Source organism: Solea senegalensis, linkage group LG5 (assembly GCF_019176455.1).
Source record: "Solea senegalensis isolate Sse05_10M linkage group LG5, IFAPA_SoseM_1, whole genome shotgun sequence".
Lineage (NCBI taxonomy): Eukaryota > Metazoa > Chordata > Actinopteri > Pleuronectiformes > Soleidae > Solea > Solea senegalensis.
The window spans coordinates 21,840,157-21,860,533 of NC_058025.1; the positions used below are offsets into that span (position 1 = coordinate 21,840,157).

Consider the following 20,377-nt stretch of genomic DNA (forward strand, 5'->3'; position numbering starts at 1 on the left):
GTGAGGGAGCGTGAGCAGCTCTATCTCTTCAATGGGCAGAGGCCACAAACCTGTGACTTCATATCAAGTTATAATGGAAACAGGTCATGACCTCCTCTACCTGGATTATAGACGGAATATAATCCTAAATGTGAATGGGTGTGAATGGGTAAATGGCAAAAAACTGTAGTGTGAAGCAGCTTTGAGTGGTCATTAAGAGAAAAGTGTTGTATAAATACAGATGATTTACCAATTTACCATTAATCATACATTACGTAATATACATCAAACTTTTAAACGTATGTAAAATGATATATATGAGCAAGAAGACCCAGGGCAGAACAAGGGTCTTAGTGCATGTGTGGGGGTTTTCACCGGGTACTCCAGTTTCCTCCCACAGCCCAAAAACATGCAGATTAACAGGGATTAAGCAAATTGGATGCTCTAAATTGACTGTAGGTGTGAGGGTGAGTGTGAATGGTTGTTTGTCTGAATGTGATGGACTGCCCCACCTATGGCCCCTGTGTCAGCTGGGATTGGCACCAGTGATGTGGAGGATAAAGCGGTAGCAGATGAATGAATGAATGAATGAATGAATGTGATGACATGTCATGTCACAGCAGCAAAGATACAGGTTGGTACAAAGACTCAGGAAGTAAAACAGTAAAGACACGTCAGTAACTAAACAAACATAGAGCATTTTGGCTGCTTTTTCCATAACTACAGTATGTTCAAATGTACAGTATATACAGAGGCTATAAGAATATATTATATAATATATATAACGCAATATTGAGTGACTTAAAAATCATTTTCACCAACTGTATAAAAACACCTGAGCAAAACGTACTGAAAATCTTTAAAATCGGATTGAATTTGGCTCGTTTTTATGAACAAAAACAAAAGAAAAAACAGTCTAATTTTGTAACTTCTGCACAATTATTGCTACTTTCAATCACGACTAAATATGTGATATCAAATTAATCATAACTTTGACTTAACACATAAGAAGATGAAAAGAAACTGGTGAAAGTCATTTAAGGCTGCAAAAGGAAAATAATTTTTTATTTTAAAGTGATTATATAGATTAGTGATTATGAGCTCTTACAGTGTTGACACGAGGAACAATGTCACTGTTTGTACAGTTGTGAGACATGTATGTGTGACTGTCTCACAGCAGAGCTTGAGACAGTCACTCTCTCTGCTGTCGGTGAACAAACATCTGACGAAGGATCCGTGACATCTCACAGGGTTTTTCAGTGTTTGCCTCCGTCAAGCAGTACTATCAGACCTGACTGGGAGTGTTACAGCAGTGGATCAAGGGCATAACACTATTATCATTTGCTGTGCCCCCCTAGTGGGCCGTGACGGTACTGCAGAAGGGCCGTTAAAAAAGGTTGTTAAACAAAAATAAATTGTTGTTAAATTTATGTCTAATTTTTCTTTTATGTGACCTAGTAAAGCAGGTAATATTAGTAAAGCAGGTTATATATGCATAGTACCTGAGTATGAGGACCACATGTAAAAAAAATAGACTAAAATAGAATAAAAAAAACAGCATGAAAGTTTAATTGCACAATTCATGCTGTTTTACTTTTTAAAGTGAGATTAAAGTCAGATTTTTATCTCCGAAATTCACAATGAGATTAATCTCAGAGTTTTTCCTCAGAATTCTGACTTTAATCCCAGAATTCATGCTGATTTTATTTACATATAATAAACTATTCCGTATATACACATACAGAAACATACAGGCCTAACATTTTCATATTTGCACTCAATGTTAACATGAATTGTTGTTTATCTTAATGGATAATTACATATTTTAAGAGTCGAGCACCTTTCAAATATAACATGAAGTCGACTGATTATTAATCTGAATTTTTGTACGCGTTCACATGAAAGCAATATAGGAATTATTGATCTTAGTTTTGGTATGGTGTTTTTTCCGATTTTCAAATCTTACATTTAGCTGCACTACAGCTTTAAATTGACATTATTGTTACATATAGTAAAGTTTTAAGTGACATATTCCACTTCATTGCTTGTTTCTTCCCGATCTTTCCTAGATCGCTGCATTTCATCCCAACTGTCCATCATCTGTCCGGTTTCTCCTTATTGTTTATGATCCCGGACATATGAATACAATTATTCTAAATGAAAGGGGCAACGTGCCATCAGTGCGGCTGCAGTAATGTGGAAGAATTCAAGCATCTTTGAATGAAGTGGATACAAACTGTGTATCCTGGCCTGCAGTGCAGCGGTTAAGAGGAGTGCAACCATCACGATGGCAGCCTCCAAGTCTGGATGCCAAATCCAAGAGGAGACATAAAACAGACGTAAAGCCGATGATACTTAAAGTGAGTACATTATGACCGCAGGCTGTCCCCAAGTGGAAGAAAAAAAAAAAACAAGATGTCACTCAGAGCATGAATCATGACCGTCAGCAGTCCCGCTCGCTCCTCGCCAAGGCACGTTCCTTTCCAAGAGCTCGTGACATCCTCGCCACGAACTCCCGGCAAGGCAACAAATGGAATCCAGCTGGTTGCACGGTCCAAGCGCTATTAGCAGGGCAATGCAGTGTAATTGAAACGTTCGTTTCTCCTCTGGTGGTTAGGGAGGGTATGTCTATTAACGGTGCATGCTCACACCACTGGAACGCTTGGAGAGGCCACAGCAGCTCTGGGCAGTTTTCCACGTTGAGGCCAAGTGAGGTTTGCCAAGGTCAGCACTGGCTGAAACGTGAATTAAAAGCACTATTTCTTTATCGGAATCCACAGCTGAGCTGACAGCCCTCTTTATTACTGATCTATAAATTAGTCAATGGATTTCATAATACCACCAGAAAGTTGCATTATATGACTCATTACATTAATCTTAGGCCATTTTAAATCGCTCCGAATCTGTATCTTCTGACTCAGCACTAAATAAATCGCAAATATCGGTATGATTTGTAAAAGTTAGCGTGTGCCAAGAGCTTCCTTAAGGCCTTATTAAAGAGAGCGGGATGGAAAAGTGTGTTGCAAAACATCGCAGAAGGCGACGTTAAAGGAATGCCTTTCAGGATTGTCATTGTAGAACGTGTCAGCGTAATTTGCAGCCTCTTTTCTAATCACAGAGCTTTCCACAGAGTTACTGACAAGAGCAGGAATCAAATGTACAACTGAAAATACAAGAAGAAACGTTCTCTTACATTAATGGAATGTGTTATTATAATGATTTCAGGCAGCGGTGGTGGTGGTGACGTCTGACATGTACCATGTTACTGTCAGGTACAATAAACCCACAACAACAAAGTCAGAATAATACAGAGTTGGACTTTGTCTCAATTTAGGCTTAATTTAAAACACGAAGACAAAACTATTATTATTATATTATTTATTTATCCTCTTGGGACTTAAAGTAACCCTGCACATAGTAATAATAATAATAATAATAACAAAAAAAGATAAAATATGAAATAAATGACAAAGTATGTACAAACTATAATAGTATACACACATAGTACGACAATATGTAAACAGTATAAAAAATAACATGGGAGTGATGATAATTACATAGTGATAATAATATACTATTGATATACCCAGAAGTAAATACATATATTTATTTATCTATTCATTTATTTACCAAATTAAACAATTTTTTTATTCAATCTTTTATTTTATCTCAACTTTTGTGTGTTTTAATTTTACCTGCTGCTTACAAATAAAATGTATTATTATTATTATTGTTAAATACATATAGGGTCACTCACAATTTAAACTAAAACCAGCCGGTTAATTAACTTTGTGTCACTCGTCGCCAGTGGAAACTGTGTAAAGTAACGTTAGATGATATTTATCACATCGTCTATTAGGAGTTCACTCCGAGGGATCAAAGCTGTGACTAAAATAAAATAACAACAGAGCACTCTGAGCACGGACATCATTCGTGTAAATCGTTGGCTGACAGCGTAGCAGAAATACTTGGCCTGGCTCATTTAAAACCAGGAAGTGACTGCGCATAAAGTCATTTTTAAACCGCAGTCGTTAAATTCCACGTCTCCACAATCAAACAGGACACGTTTGGACACCGAAGGAAGTCGCTCCGGCCCACCGCACAGACCTGCTGAACAGCCTGCAAGACCATAACGTGGAGTCTATAATGCGGCTGCTCTTGTTTTCGCAGCGAGCGTTGCCGCATGCCTGACTGCGGACGTGGACGAGTGGGGAGTTGAAACAGGCGTGTAAGAGAGTCAGTCACAGGGTTTATGGAGAGAAATAAAGCAGAGGCCTGTGTGACAGCCCTGATGAAGGATGTGTTTCACGCCATCTGGGTTGCTTTAACACTGCGGTCGCTGCTGGATGCCGAGGGCTCTGTATTGTGTCCTGATGTTAAACACAGAGGTGGTAGCCATGGAGTTGAGGTTAATGTTTTGTTCTGGAGACACAGAGAGAGAGAGAGACAGAAAGACACTCAGCTCTCTCTCTCTCTGTCCTAACTGTCGACAGTGACGGTGAGCCAGCGTAGAGCTGGCGTCTAATTGAGGAGCAGCTCCACACCCTGTCGTCATTAATCACCCAGGCTGTCAGCCGCTGCTCAGGACCCCACAGTGGTGCTGATCACAGTGGACCTGCCTCTCTGCACTCATGCTCAGAGGAGAGAAATATTAGTCCCCTCCATCACCGTCACCACCTCCACTGATACTACGACTTTGATCACTGCCATCATTCCACTAATGCTCTACTGTTACGTTTGAAAAGCAGCATCTCTTTGATTCTCCCCACACTTCAACATTTACTGCTTGGGAAAGATGTTAACTTACTTCTTTATATATACTGTGGTCATTTGTTATGGCGCTTTTCCATAATACAGTTCAAGCACGACTTGGCTCGAACTCTTGACTCCACTAGCGATGGTACCTGGTTCTTTTTTTAGTACCTGCTCTGGCGAGGTTCCACACGAGCTGAGCCAATACTAAAATAGGACGTCAACAGACTGCCGACCACTGATTGGTCAGAGAGTGTCGCCACTGGAAGAGTCACGAGCGCGACGTCCGACACAAGCATCAAACCGAACGACGGCGGACTGCAGGTCAGTTAAACACAACATCATAACATCAACAAAGAAAAACACACCGAAAGTCACGCACTGCAGCTTTAATGGACATTCATGAGAAGGCGTATGAATAGCCTCATGTAATAACATTAAGATATGTACAGAATAGCCAATTGACACTCTGCTTCTTTAATGGAGATACGAAAGATTTCAAAATAAATTAAATGTGGCTATTAAATGTTTAGGGTTGTAAATAAATTAATAACAATTGAATTATTTATCTGGGGAATATCGCAAAATACTGGGATCACATTGAAAAAAGAATTCAGTCTCACATGAATACACACAGACACACACACACACACACATATAGTGTCACTATAGGTACAGAGGTTACTCCATGTCAGAGTGGAAGTGGTTCCTGGTTCCCTCCCCCTCACACCTGCAGTTTGACAATGGGAGGAGGAGGAGCCAACAGGTGGAGAAGAGTCAGAGCTGACAGGCTCCGCCCACTGCCACGTCACATGTTGTTGCGATCAGCGCTCAAACCTGTTAGAATTCTGAGGAAGAGAAACTCAGACAGTCGTGGTTGACAGAGCGGTGACATGGCACGAGTTCAGCTGCAGGGAGAAACCTTGTCTTGTTCGATCTGTTTGGATCTTCTGAAGAATCCGGTGACTCTTACCTGTGGACACAGCTTCTGTAAGAACTGTATTAAGGACCACTGGGACACGGAGGAGCAGAGGAGGAGCTACAGCTGCCCTCAGTGTAGAAAGATCTTCACACCGAGGCCTGAACTGAAGAAAAACGTCATGTTAGCAGATTTAGTGGAGGAGCGGAAGAAGACTAGACTGAAGGCTGCTCCTGCTCATCACTGCTATGCTGGAGCTGAAGATGTGGCCTGTGATGTCTGCAGGAAGAGGAAACTAAAAGCTCTCAAGTCCTGTTCGGTTTGTTTGGTCTCATACTGTGAGAAACATCTCCAGCCTCATTATCAATCACCTGCATTTAAGAAACACAAGCTGGTGGAGCCCTGCAAGAACCTCCAGGAGAACATCTGCCCTCGTCATGATAAGATGATGGACTTGTTCTGCTGCACTGATCAGCAGTGCATCTGTTCTCTCTGCTCTGTGGACGAACATAAAGACCATGACAAGGTCTCAGCTGCAGCAGAGAGGACGCAGAAGCAGAGAGAGCTGGAGCTGAGTCTAGAAGAAGTCCAGCAGAGACTCCAGGACAGAGACAGAGACGTGAAGGTGCTTCAGCAGGAGAGAAAGACTCTCACTCTCTCTGCTGATAAAGCCATGAAGGACACAGACGAGGTCATCAACATGATGCATCTCCTGCTGAGGAGAAGCTCTGACGTGAAGCAGCAGCTCATATCCAAGCTGGAAACTGAGGTGAGTCGAGTCAGAGACGCCGAGGAGAAGCTTCAGCAGGAGATCACTGAGCTGAAGAAGAGAGAAGCTGAACTGAAGCAGCTCTCGCTCACACACGACCACAACCACTTTCTCCTCAACTACCGCTCACTGTCAGCACTCAGGCCATCGACACACTCGTCCACCATCCACGTCCGTCCTCTGAGACACTTTGAGGACGTGGCAGCTGCTGTGACAAAGGTCAGTGGTCAACTGCAGGGCGTCCTGACCGAGACGTGGACAGACATCTCACTGGCTGTGGGTGAAGTAGATGTTTTACTGGCAGAACCAGAACCAAAGACCAGAGCTGAATTCATCAGATATTCACAGGAAGTCACACTGGAGCCAAACACAGTTAACAAATATCTGTTATTATCGGAGGGAAACAGAAAAGTGACATTTATGAAGAAAGCTCAGTCTTATCCTCGTCACACAGACAGATTCACTGATTATCGTCAGGTCCTGAGTAAAGAGAGTCTGACTGGACGTTGTTACTGGGAGATAAAGTGGAGAGGAAGAGGAGTTTATGTAGCAGTGATGTACGAGAACATCAGCAGATCAGGGAGTTCACATGAATGTTTATTTGGATACAATGACAAATCTTGGGCTTTAGATTGTGACCAAAACAGATGCCATTTTATTCACAACAGTATCAGGACTGTCGTCTCAGATGTTAAAGTCTCCAGAGTGGGAGTTTACTTGGACCACAGAGCAGGTCTTCTGTCCTTCTACAGGGTCTCTGACACCATGACTCTGCTCCACAGAGTCCAGACCATGTTCACTCAGCCTCTCTGTGCTGGAGTCTGGCTTTATCCTTCACCTGGAGTCACAGCAGAGTTCTGTAAACTAACATCTCCATGGTCGGCGACTTTCCACTGCACAGAAAGTGCACGAGCCGAAGAGTGCACGAGTCGAAGTGTGGTTGATTCATGGTTAAGTGCATTTGATTCATGGTCAAGTGTATCTGATTCATAGTTAAGTGTAATTGATTCATGGTTAAGTGTATTTGATTCATGGTTAAGTATATTTTATTCATGGTTAAGTGTATTTTATTCATAGTTGTGTTTTATTCATAGTTAAGTGTATTTGATTCATAGTTAAGTGTATTTGATTCATAGTTAAGTGTATTTGATTCATGGTTAAGTGTAATTGATTCATGGTTAAGTGTATTTGATTCATGGTTAAGTGTATTTGATTCATAGTTAAGTGTATTTGATTCACAGTTAAGTGTATTTTATTCATGTCAGGTGTATTTGATTCACAGTTAAGTGTATTTGATCCATAGTAAGTGTATTTGATTCATAGTTAAGTGTATTTGATTCATGGTTAAGTGTATTTGATTCATGGTTAAGTGTAAATGATTCATAGTTAAGTGTAAATGATTCATAGTTAAGTGTATTTTATTCATGGTTAAGTGTGATTCATTGGTTAAGTGTATTTGATTCAGTTAAGTGTTTGATTTTAAGTGTAATTGATTCATGGTTAAGTATATTTGATACATGGTTAAGTATATTTGTTTCATGGTTAAGTGTATTTGATTCATGGTTAAGTATATTTGTTTCATGGTTAAGTGTATTTGATTCATGGTTAAGTATATTTGATTCATGGTTAAGTATATTTGTTTCATGGTTAATTGTATTTGATTCATGGTTAAGTATATTTGATTCATAGTTAAGTGTAATTGATTCATGGTTAAGTGTATTTGATTCATGGTTAAGTGTATTTGATTCATGGTTAAGTGTATATATATAGAGAGAGAGCGAGAGAAAGAACATAGAATTAGATTTGTGTCAATATTTTCAAACAACACTTTTCACAACACTTAAGAAGCAAATACTTTATGAATTGAGCAAACAAAAATAAACCACTCACTCAAAATACACAAATTGTAAATAAAATATTAAAATATTAATATAAAATTGTATTTTACGTTTGAAAAGACACTTTTTGTTTTTGATAGGAATTTTGCTGCTCTGACTCTTCTGTGTTTGTGCTCCCCGATGTGCGCCCCTGAACAATAAATGCCTCACAGACCATCCATGCTAACATTAAACATGGTCTGAATACTGGGATGCAGACTGTGGAGGTCAGAGGTTATTGTCCTCACACTGCAGCAGGTTTACCACCTGGGATGTTTGGTCGGTGAGGGCAGTATCAATCATATGGGGAAAACCTTAGGTACAGTTGTCACTCCAAAACTCAGTTGGAGATTGTTGGAGATTAACCACCATTTGTAGGATTGTTAAGTCTTTTTAACTGATCTACAATTCGGCATTGTTCGGCTTGATCTCTGCTATGTTAGTGGAAACACAACTTAACCGATTATATATATCTATCTATATTATATCTATCTATCTATATATATATATATATATGTATATATATATATAGATATATATAATATATATATATATATATATAATTTATTATATATATCCATTATCTATATACATTATTTATATATCCAGATGGATATATTTTGTCTTTTCACAAAAACACAGGCAAAATCATAACAGCAACAAAAAAAAACCACCAAACATTCATGAGAAGGCGTATTAATAAAATTCAGATATGTACAGAATAGCAAACAGACTTTGTTTGCACTCTGCTTCTTTAATGGAGATACGAATTACTTCAAAATAAATTAAATGTGGCTATTAAATATTTTTAAATAATATTTAAATTTAAATTTATGAAAATGTGTTTGATTTCCTTTCTTTAAAAAAAACAAACAAATTCCTATAAAATCCTTAAAAAAATAATGAAACAACATCAGAAAATGTACCGATATAAACAAAATAATTTGTATTTGACAGGACATTTATAGGTTGGGGGGTTGGTGTTTGGTAGGGTTGTAAATAAATTAATAACAATTGAATTATTTATCTGGGGAATATCGCAAAATATTGGGCTCACATTGAAAAAAGACAAACTATTTGTGTCCACACAGAATTCAGTCTCACATGTGTCCCAACACGGACAAAAGACTGGGACTGAATACACACACACACACACACACACACACACACTGGCGACATAAACTGAGTGTTTGGGTGTTGACTCAGCTGCATGACTGTGTGTGTGTGTGGGTGTGTGTGTGGGGGGGAGGAGATTGATGAGCATGGGGCTAGGGAGAATAGTGAGGCATTTGATGAACGAGTGCAAACTGGCAGCAGTGGAATTAATTCCACCTCCCCGACAAGATTGAAAGTCCTCCCCTCTGCGTGACCTCCAGTGTAAATCATTTCAAGATTGGAGCCAGTGTGCCCTTTCATCTATTGTCCGACATCATTTCAACATTCACATTCATACTTAGATAACGCTGTTGTATTTACATTTACCCCTGTCTTTGCAGATTTCACCTGTACTTCACCAACACATCTTTAGGGGGCAACACAATCCACTCTATCTCTGTTGGCACTGCTCGCTGTGTGACTTACAAAATATATGTTGCACTGAATTCACACAGCATTTGCAGCGTAAGATTAGAACACAGACTCTCTTTGACCCAATTTGTCAACACGCTTTTATGAACTTCATCCGAAAAAAGCAACGTTTAATCTCCCCCAGAGAAGTGCCTGCATAGCGGCAGTTTCTTAAGAAGTACAATAATATCTGTGTTCCTCAGAGCTAAGCAGAGGCGTGACCGGGACGCTGTGACCTTGCCGGTGTGGCATGGACTGGATGTGGTTTGGGAGGGTCATCCATTTTGTTAATGGTCCTGTCAAGTGACACCTGTGCTCGCCTTTCCCCTGTCTGGAGTGCTAATGAACCGCGAGGAGTCTGGGAGTCGGGGTCAATAGCTGCCTCTGAGACTACAGCTTCTTTGCGCTGTGCCGCCACCGCCGCCGCCGCCCTGTCAGCCAAATAGAGAGGAGACGTGGACACATTATCAAGGCCAAAACACTCTTAATGGCACTAATGTGGCTTTCGCATAGACCCACTCTTTTCCTTTAACAGCTCTGGGTCGAGTACACTGAATTCACTCAACTAAGGAGAGCAGAAGGAGAGTAGAAAAAGGCTCTTGGCCTCCATGTTTGTGGTTCCTGTAAGAGAGCCCACTCTCCTCAGGGGAGGTGTCAGGACTTTGATGAATATTTCTCTATTAACCGCCTCCAATTGTCAGTTCTGGCCTTTGTGTTGCAGGCCAATCCGTCAGACCGTGAGGATATCCTGGGTCGACATCTCCCTCAGGTCATTATTGAAGTCCCAGTGACCCAGCAGCCACTCCACTCTGCTGAGGAGGCTCTTTTCAGGTCCCACAAACAGGAATCAGCAATTAAAAGCTGCACTTGCAACAACAAAAGCAATGTGGGTGATGGAGAGACGCGGAGGAGAGATGAAAGTCTTTGGAGACCAGCTAACAGGACTTCTATGACCCGGCCTGCCCTCTGCGGGACAGGACCGTCAGCTCATATGAGCCATGAAATATTACACATAGCTACATATAGCGCGGCTGTAGCAGCCTTTATGATTGATAGGCCTAAAAGTGCAGCAGAAACCAACACAGAAAAAAACAAGTGAAAATCATGTATCATTTATTTAACAAAATATGACCTTTTCTTGTTGTTTGGATAGCACAGCCATCAATAATCCTTTTTATTTATGACATTTGATCTCGTCTTTGTACCATTTGCATCAGTGACCCAAAATTGCCGACCCCCACCCAAGTAAGAATGAAAAAATATTACATCTGCATATTTACAAATAAAAATAATGCCACTGTTCAAGATGATTTTCGCAGACATGCAGTTCTTAAGAGTGTGAATGTACAGTTGAGTATTAAGGGGAAAAAAAACAGCACAGAGGAAAAGAGATTTTTTAAAAACAGATTCCCAGAATAAAGCCTCATAGTCCATCTTCATCATGGTGAAAGGTTTTTATTTTTAGAGTGTATGATAAGCATAATAGTAATGTACTTAAATCGTTCTTTTTTTTCACTTAGAATACTTAAGAACAGTTTATTTGGACAGCAAGAATTCCCCCCTAAGTTTAATTCCAAGCGCTTGAGTGAAAAATAAATACAGACTTTAATTTCTGAGACAGATATAGAGAACAAAACTAACAACCAAATCAAAGCTGCTGAAAAAAGCCCCCAATTTCACCATTTTCAAAGCTCTGCTTCCCACCATCTTTAATTACTAAAGTTTGTTGGTTCTGTGCTGCAGACAATCCATCATCTGGTCTAATGCCTTTGGAGCGCCAGTCACAATCCTGAGGCTAACAGGTGCTAGTCCTGGCAGGCGTGACGCCCTGTACTGGCCATGACCCCAGTCTCAAGACCCGGCTTCATGGCTGCTCTGAATAGTCCAAGCTGGTGCCTGAAATCTGTGGGTGTCAACACCATTTCAGACATCACTGGTATCCGAGGGCTGAGGCCGAACCCAGTCTTTGACTGTAAAGGGCATACGGGGAGTAATAGGCTGAGGAGGAGGTGAGGGACGGCATAGGAAGTCCCGGGGCTCCGGGCAGGTGGGATTTGCTGTACGGATGGTACCGAGCCAGGCCCAAACCCGGGGAGCCTCGGAGGGAGAAGGAGCTGGGCAGAGTACCTGGACTGCTGTGTGGCGGCAGGTGAAGGTGGCAGGAGGCTGTCGATGACACCGACGACGGGTAGGCTGACAACAGCTTACTGTCCACCATCCCTGGCAGAGACGTGTGGGTACGCAAGTGGGCTAGTAGCTCCTCCGATGTGGAAAAACGTTTGTCGCACGGACCCCCGACAGACACCCAGTTGCAGGCGTGTGGCATTGGTTCGTTGGGCAGCATGAAACCATATGTATAGAGGGGGTGAGACAGGGAGGGGGTGGTGCTGGAGGACAGGGAGCTGGGGTGTAAGGAGTGGAGGTGATGGGAGGGATACACCAGGGGGAAACCAGACTTGAGGCTTGAGGGGTCATGAACACATGTGGAACAGTTACTTCCTCCTAGGTGGTGAGCGTTGGGGTAAGTCAGACAGTATGGGTCCCGACATAAGCCCTGCATCAGTGATGGAGGTGAGGCTCCAGTCAGTGGGCTGGAGCTAGGGTGCTTCCCTGGAAGTCCAATTCCCAAACCGGACTTGGTAGGATCCAAACCGTGCACAAACTGGGAGGGGTAGCCAGCATAGGCCCCCACAATGGAACCATGATAGCCCATGGTGGCGGGAGGCAGGGGGAAGACAGAATGTCCTGGCTTAAAAGGGGAGACAGGGGCGATGTGTCCAGAGCTCAGGCCAGATTGTGAAGAGGACTGCGGGTCAGACTTGCTCTCCGGCCTCGGGCTGGCAGCAGAGCTTGCATTGCTGGAGTTGGCACTGGCCCGTATGTGGCTGGAGTTGGCTAATTGAGCCCCGTCCATCACCGATTTAGCTGAATCTGAGTCTTTTTTCCCGGCACTATTGTTGTTTGTGTCTGAGCTGGCCTGCTCAGAGCTCCCCTGTTTGTTGTCCATGTGTGAAGCTTGGGAGTGTGACGGGGGCTGCGTGGAGGGGGAATGGCTTTGTCTGTGGGACTGGCTCTGGGTGTGCAGTGGAGGAGAGTTGGAGCTGGGTGACCGGGAATGGGGAGGAAAAGAAGGACAAGATGCACTGCCACCACTGGAGCTTCCATTTGGCACCCGGAAAGCTGCTTTATCTGAAGACCCCTTTGTCACTAGAACATCCTTGCGACCGTCTCCTGATGACTTGTAAGGCTTGAAGCTCGATTTGTCCTCCTGGGACTGGTGCTCTCCAGACTTAGATGACCGGCTGGAGGACTCCTTGTCTCCCAGGCTGCCTGAGGAGAGGGAGGCCAACTTGGAAGAAGAGGGGGGGTCAGGTTTGCCAATCTGAGAGCAAGTCTGGGCCAGCAGAGCCAACGGACTCTTCTTGGCATCCAGCTGAGGAGGAAAATGAAGAGCAGGACCATGAACAAACTGTTTTCCATTTCATTAAATTCAAACACCACATGACAAACAAACACGTTTATTTCCTGACAGATTACTTTCCTGGACAGACCCTGAAGTTTATCATCAACAATCCTTCATGTCCTCATATCATGAACAGTAAAAATATTTTTAAATGAAGCCTCATTTGTGAAAGAAAAATAATCAAAACATAAAGCTATCATCTTACCTTATAATGTGAATAAAGGGCACATTTATTGGAACTGCTCATTATAAAGCACGACATTTTCCACAGTTGTTTTTCATTTCTAAACTCTAATATCTCGCAAACTGGGCAAGAAATCTGTGCGCGTAAAATGGCGCATTAGGATATATTAGTCAGCGTATTAATAAGAGTAAACAGCATCCATGAGTAAAAACAACGAAAGAGTTAGATAATAAAAACACATGTTTACTTCGTCTTTTTTTAAATTTAAATACTTCATGTTTTAAACTTACTTCGATGCTGACTGGTGCGGATGTGAGGGGCTGGAGATACTCTGGGTGCAGCAAGTGGCCGCTGTGCGCCGTCAACATCTTTACGATCCGGATGGGAAGTCTTTTAGCCTGACGCGAGGGATCCGAAGGACAAACCGTGGGTGTGGGAACGGACGGTGTCACCGCTCCGATCCGGGGTGTGAAGCCGTCGGCGGCGGCGCTGGGCTCCGGGGACTGGCTGCGTAAAAGCGGTTCAGGTCCACCGGGGGGATCTCTCATCTGGATCGGGTTACGAGGAAGGACGACGGCTTATAACGAGTGGACGCTCGGTTGAAATTCATTGATCGGCACGTTTCACAGTGACAGATTCAACAGAAGCGCGTGCGGTAAATCCAAACGGGAACGAGTGCGCAGTGCGCGTCCTCCGTGTCCGACCCAAATTGTCTCTAAAGAAGAACAAATCGCAGAAATGTCATCCTTTGTCGACCTCTCCAATGTCAGCCACTATTTACTCCTAAATATTCCTTCATGCGCCGATGAATGAAAAGAGAAGTTGAGCCAAAAATAGAAGCAAAACACCAAAAGTAGTCACTGCTCATCAAAACCACGGAGTGAGTGAAGGAATATCCCCGCAGAGGATGTGAGCGTGTGTGTCCTTCTCTCTGTGAGTGAGTGTGAGTCAGTCCTCTGCTGTGTGTATGCGCGCGTGTGTGTGTGTGTGAGTCTCTGCAGCAGCAGCTTCTCAGGATCTCACTTCTTCCACGGACTAGAGACGCGAGGGGAGGGACTTCAAAGCGGCGAGCCGCCGACCAATCACAAGTGTTCGCGGTCACCCACGGGGCGTGGTAAACTTGACGGGGCGTGGTCGTCATCCTGGCCTCACCCTGAGAGCAAGGGTGTCTGGTGATGTGTGCGTGTGTGTGTGTGTGTCACTGACCTCCACCAGGAAACTACTCCTAAAACATGGAAATTATGTAACAAGGTTCAGCGACATCAACATTAAAGAGCGAGGGAAGTCACTGTGAGAGAAAAGGTGACGGTTTATGTTGTTCAAATCCAAATTACATTCATAACTCCTCATCTTACATGTGTGTCCGTCCTCATGCGGTTTATTTAAAACAATGTCAGTGTTAATGTTTTCAATATGTTGCTACACTGATTCCCCTGAACACATCTCGCCTCAGGTTGAAACCATGTGTTTATTTACTTTTCCATTATTGTCTTGTAAACGGTTCGGTTTTCTGCTTTTGTGATTGTGTTTTCTATTTTGTTTTAATCAGCGGAAGAAACGGGTCGATGGAAGGTTGTGGGTTTGATCCCCGGCTCCTGCCCAAGGCAAGACATACTGACGATGCGTTTATGAATGGATGAATGAATCAACACGAGGACAAAGTGTGGCGCTTAGCCCAATAAAATAAGATTTTGAAACACTGACATAGTCTTGTCATTAACACAATTATAAACTGTTATTGTTAGACCACTTATGGAAGCGGGAGATCAGAAATGGAAGGTGTCACAGTGAATTTGTGGATGTTTTGAGGGTGGCGCTCTGTGTAAGATGCCTGTGCAAAGCCACACAGATTCTGATAAGACTGTTCTCACTTCTGTGTCCACACAGTCCTTCTGCTGGGTTTCATTGAGTTTTCAATAATATAACACGGCCCTTTTGTGTCATACAGTAAATGGAGTAGCTGCGAACACCTCTTCCAAGCGGCAAAAAGAAAAAAACCCAGTAAAACAAAGGCTTATAATGGGATCACTATAAAGTGGATGGTGTTGTTTTTACCACCATTACACTGTCAGTCAGTTTTAACATCACAATGACAAGGGTAAACCAAGTTGTCTCTTTCAGTCTGAAGTAGTAAATGACACTCTGGGCTATTGCATCTGCAGTCACACGCTCCCAAATAATTCCAAAGTTATGTTTTATTTTTCATTTGCATCTGTCCTACTTTAAAAGTGTTCTCCAACAAAGTGCATGATCATAAATCACGACAAACACAAAAGACAATGGCGCTCCTCCTCGCTCCCCACATTACTAAGCCCAGTAACTTCATTTCATTTTGCCATAAAAAAAAAAAACAACAAACAACTAAACAAAATAAAAGAAAGCTGTGCTGTGTGGGGATTTCCATCTTGGCTGGAGTGTCTCTCCAACTAATCTGATCACTTGGCTCAACGCTGCCAACTTATAATCCAAGATATTACAACACCAGTGTGTTCGCCCGTTTAAATTAGTGTCAGAAATTATTGATTAGTTGCTAATAACAACCAGAACAAGGCGTTCTTCTGGGGTTTAATGGGTAAACTAGTTTGACCTTTAACAGCACAGACTGGCCTTATCAAACTGTACCGCCATCACGCGCTCCTCCATTATAATGCTGCTGCTGCTGCTGCTGCTGCTGAAAGGAAAGGCCACGTGATGGAGTCACTTCAGCCTCACTCAGCAGAGTCACTGTTTGACCTGTCATCATTAGGCTTAGTCGTCACTCATCACCCACACGCTGCCACTCACGCTCCGCTTGCCTGCAGAGATCCTCACAATACGAGAGCACAGACGCGCACAAGCCGCCGGGGCTAAGTGTTGTACAATCTGCTTTTGAATCCGCCTGTTTGTTTAAAAGTGTCTGTCGTCACCTCGGGGCCCGAGACATAAACAGGTGACGCATAGCAACTGCGAGATTTAAAACTAATGCTGACTGAGAGCTTAAAGGGGATGCCGGTCTATTCTTCTTCTTCTTCTTCTTCTGCCTTTTCTTTTTCTGTTTTACAACACGGAGCGTTGTAAAACAGTCGCCCTCTTGTTAGAAAGGCGAGTGGGTAAGTCACTGCAGTGTGTGGGTGGGGTCGCATAAAGCAGGGGAGCGTTTAAAAGGAGTCCAAAGAGGAGGGCACTGGGAGAAGCCAGACAAAGGCAGTGAGAGAAAGAAACAAGGGAGGGCTCAAACAACAGGGAGCAGCGCCTTTCATGTGTCCCCTTGATGTCGGCTGGTAACAGCTGTTTTGGCGTGTTGATGACTGATGGCTGTTTCCTGTTGTGGATATTTTAAGGGGACAGCTTTTCTGTTAAAGAGGCTTCTCAGCATGTCCAGGTCCCCGCAATGGCCCTCGGGGGGCATTTCCATGCCGTTCCATGGTAGTATCAAAGCAGCGTGCTCGACTGGAACAGCAGCCAAACAAAACCCCCAGGATGAGGCTGATAGGGTCTGAGGAGGAGTGAGGAGGAGCAGACCCCACATGCCCCTGTGATCCAGTGATATATAGAGCCGCTGAGGCCTGTAATGGACGCCACAGCTCTGTGGCGGGGCCTAATTCATCCCTGTGTTGAAAAGCTGCTGTTTGACTGACTCCAGAGTAAATATATAACGCTGACATTAGGCAGCCGAATACTTCAAACCTGGCTCAAGCAAATCCTCATCTGCTCGTTTGTCTTTTTCCTCCGCGTTTGGGAGTGTTGAGGCATTTTGTGGCGCATTGCTGCCGTGTGGAGATGCTCCGTGTGATTGTTTAATGAGGGGCTGACATTGACGTGAGCCCTATTCTGTTTCACTTTTCAATTTATTATAATTCAACAGGCCTTTACTGATGTCAGCCAGACTTTGACGAGGTCTGGCTGCGTACAGTACTGTACAAAGAGTAAGAGAGAAGGATGATAAAAGGGCCAGAGAAGGCAGAGGAGGGAATACGAGTGTAAATAACTCCTATTTAATTATCTGTGACTGACTTATGGGGTGTGTGGAATGGGAATAGAGGCCTGAGGCTGGGGCTCTGCTCTACCCCTAGTGTGTTCTCCAGCAGTAATAAAACCAAAAGAAGGAAAAAAAAAAGTGGATTAAGACAGTTTCATGGGGTGTAGCAGACATGGCATTTAGACCGAGACACTTAAAAAGAGCCTCACAGGCAACATTCCAGCCAGGACACAATGTTGAAATAAGGATTTAGTTGAGCTGAAAGGTCCACAAACAATATCCACGCAGTGTACCGAATGCACTTCCGCGTTTATCTTCGTGTGGTGGCTTCTGCGTCACACGCACACAGACAGACGGGCCACAGACCGGGTGCCAGTCACCCGTCGTCGTAAACGTCAGTGCGTTTACGTGACCTCGTAAGATACACAGGTTTATCCGAGTGAATCTGCGCTCAAGTGCACCAACACGTCCAGATAATGCAGATGGGACTTGAATGACACTCAACTGCACCCAAATGTTCCACAGTTCCCTCCCAAGTGACAACCACTAATGATGTCACCCATGCGAATTTAAACTCCCATTATGAAACCTCAAACTATGCGATTTGATATTGAGGTTTTCCAACCAGAACTTCAGGCTTCGGCTGTACCAATCTGTTTTGATTTAAAACAGATTTAAAAAAAACAAAACAATCTGCAACCAGTTCAGTTTCAGGAATAATATGCATCCATACTGACACTGAAAACTTACATCACGTGACCTTTCAGGTACAATGCTGATGCATGAGCTGGCGTAAACAGGAAGTGGATTCTCTCCTCAACTGCTATTGAACAATTTTCTGTTTTTAGGGCTCTAAACTGTTGTGACAATATGGATGTCAGCTGTATCTGGAGCAGAATTTAGTAGTAGCAGTAGTGTAGATGTAGCCAGTCGTCCTCTGGCTTTCCATACATTTTTAACTTCCTGTTTGGCCTCAACTGGCCTCAACAAAGACTAAGAAGAATGTTTTTTTAGACAGTTATGTTCCTACCACTGGGCTTTGACCCAGAATAATAGAATAATAGAAGGAGACAGCACGCACATGAAGACAACAGTGAGAAAACCATGACAAAATCCAGATCCAGTGCACTTCAAGAGATCAAGTATAAGCTCTAATAGATGGTACATAGAAAGGCACTTGACATGGTAGCCTCCAGCTGAAGTTGTCTCCGTCTGCGATGTAAAAGAGTGCCAGACGTTCACGTGACTCCGCCGTGTGGGCAGGAGAATGTTCTGGTGCCAGTGTCAGTCAGAGTTCACTGCAAACTCTCGCAGAACTTGACAGACTGAACAGAACTGGCCCTCTGAATGGCCCCCGGGTGCTTTTCACCAGTTTGAAAACAGCGTGCAGAGTGGACAGTTAGCTCCACATCTTGAACTTCAATTTCTCTGGAGGACGCTTATATATCTCAATAAAAAAACATGTCAAATAAACAAGAAATAAAGTGGAATCACAAGTGGGATCATGTGCTTGTGGATTCCTATCGTTGTGTCTCCTGATTGTTTGTCTGAAGAGATTCGAGTTGTTTTACATATTTGCCGCCAGTTCCATACTTACTGTATCTCCTCAGCGAGGCTTCCTGCCAAAATGGTGTCGTTTGGATTTCGAGTGTCACATGATGTGATTGTGTTGACATCAGCCACAAGAGCTGGAAGAGACCATATCACCAAGAGTAGGGGGGAGGCGGACTCAGTTAATTTAATAAATTGATTCCCCACTCGTGCTTGTATAATAGGACAAGGAGAGTAGTCAGCTCCACTTAAGTGTGTGTGGAGACTGAGGGAGTTCTTGTTGTTCATATTCCGGATCATCTATCTGACTTCCTGCACACTGTATCTGTGTTAGTGTGTGTTTGAGTCGGAGCTGTGGCTGACAACCTTATCTCCTCAGTTTAGGAGGGAGATTGTCTCTCTTGTCAGCTCATCGTGTCTCACAAGCGAACACTCTTATCCACTCTGCGTACCTGTGGTCTATCTGTCGGCATTATAATCACACCGGGACTGTTTTTTGCAGATTGGCACTTTTTATTTCCCAGTCATACGCCGCGAAAGGGTTCCGCCTCTTGCTGCTGTGGAAACGCACTCTCAGACAGGCACGTAGGAGGCACGCCGCCCACACCCGTGCAACCTCAAGTCCTCTCCACACTGGGGAAACAAAAGCTGCCATTGTCCTAACACACTCAGAAGTTATCAAGAGCATGGAGAGAGGGAGAAGGAGGCGGAGGAGATGAGGGATGAACGGGCCAGCACGGCCAGACAGCGTCTGACTCGAATCAGATCGTCCTGCATTGTTGTGTGAAATTTCAGATGACATCAAAAGATGTTTTATTTTCCATTGGCCTGAAAGCAGGGGTCATTTAAAAAGGAGGCACAATCAAGGTATTCACAAGATGGGCCCATGACAAGTCTGGCTGAGGGAACAACAACAGGGCCGTGCAAAGAAAATTTCCCCAGCACATTCCTCACGCTTGTTAAAGACAGTGTCGCTTCCTCCACTCATGGTCAGAGTCAACGCCTCTGTGTCTTCATCAGCTCGTCTTTGTTACGAGGACGCTGCTGGGAACATGGACTCTTTCTTTGGAACCACTCCCACTCTGACACAAACACCACAACACGGTTTCTCAGCGTGCACAACTTGCATTCGTGACCTGACAGACAACAGACTGTACTGCAGGTTCCTGCCAAACATGACTGGAAATGATAGCGGTGATGACGGTGATGATGAGGGGCGGGGCCGATGAGTCTCAGCACAACGTGTCAATCACCAGAAACCGCAGCGAGGCCTTGTCTTGCCAGCTGCCACGGCTTTTGTGTGACAAGGGATGGCATTGCTCAATTAAAAGCATATCAGTGTGTCAATAAATCAACTCC

The 20,377-nt window shown here is 43.5% G+C and overlaps 2 protein-coding genes across 4 annotated transcripts; one reads left to right on the forward strand and one right to left on the reverse strand.

The window, feature by feature from the left end:
* Window positions 1–5,612: 5,612 nt before the first annotated feature.
* LOC122770063 (E3 ubiquitin/ISG15 ligase TRIM25-like) lies at window positions 5,613–15,212 on the forward strand. 3 transcript variants are annotated; one of them, XM_044027031.1, is made up of 2 exons: window positions 5,613–6,638; window positions 15,059–15,212. In XM_044027031.1, the coding sequence occupies exons 1-2, from the start codon at window positions 5,625–5,627 to the stop codon at window positions 15,092–15,094; spliced, it is 1,050 nt and encodes a 349-aa protein (XP_043882966.1). In that variant the 5' UTR covers window positions 5,613–5,624; the 3' UTR covers window positions 15,095–15,212. The 3 variants fall into 3 exon arrangements, 2 of the variants coding, with proteins under 2 accessions (XP_043882966.1, XP_043882965.1); XR_006360490.1 differs by lacking the exon at window positions 5,613–6,638 and adding an exon at window positions 14,472–14,811; XM_044027030.1 differs by lacking the exon at window positions 15,059–15,212 and having other exon boundaries at window positions 5,613–7,446.
* znf703 (zinc finger protein 703) lies at window positions 10,959–14,465 on the reverse strand. The gene is made up of 2 exons (XM_044027032.1): window positions 13,800–14,465; window positions 10,959–13,295 (listed from the first exon to the last, which is right to left on the reverse strand). Exons 1-2 carry the CDS (start codon window positions 14,055–14,057, stop codon window positions 11,793–11,795), a joined length of 1,761 nt encoding a protein of 586 aa, XP_043882967.1. The 5' UTR covers window positions 14,058–14,465; the 3' UTR covers window positions 10,959–11,792.
* Window positions 15,213–20,377: the final 5,165 nt, after the last annotated feature.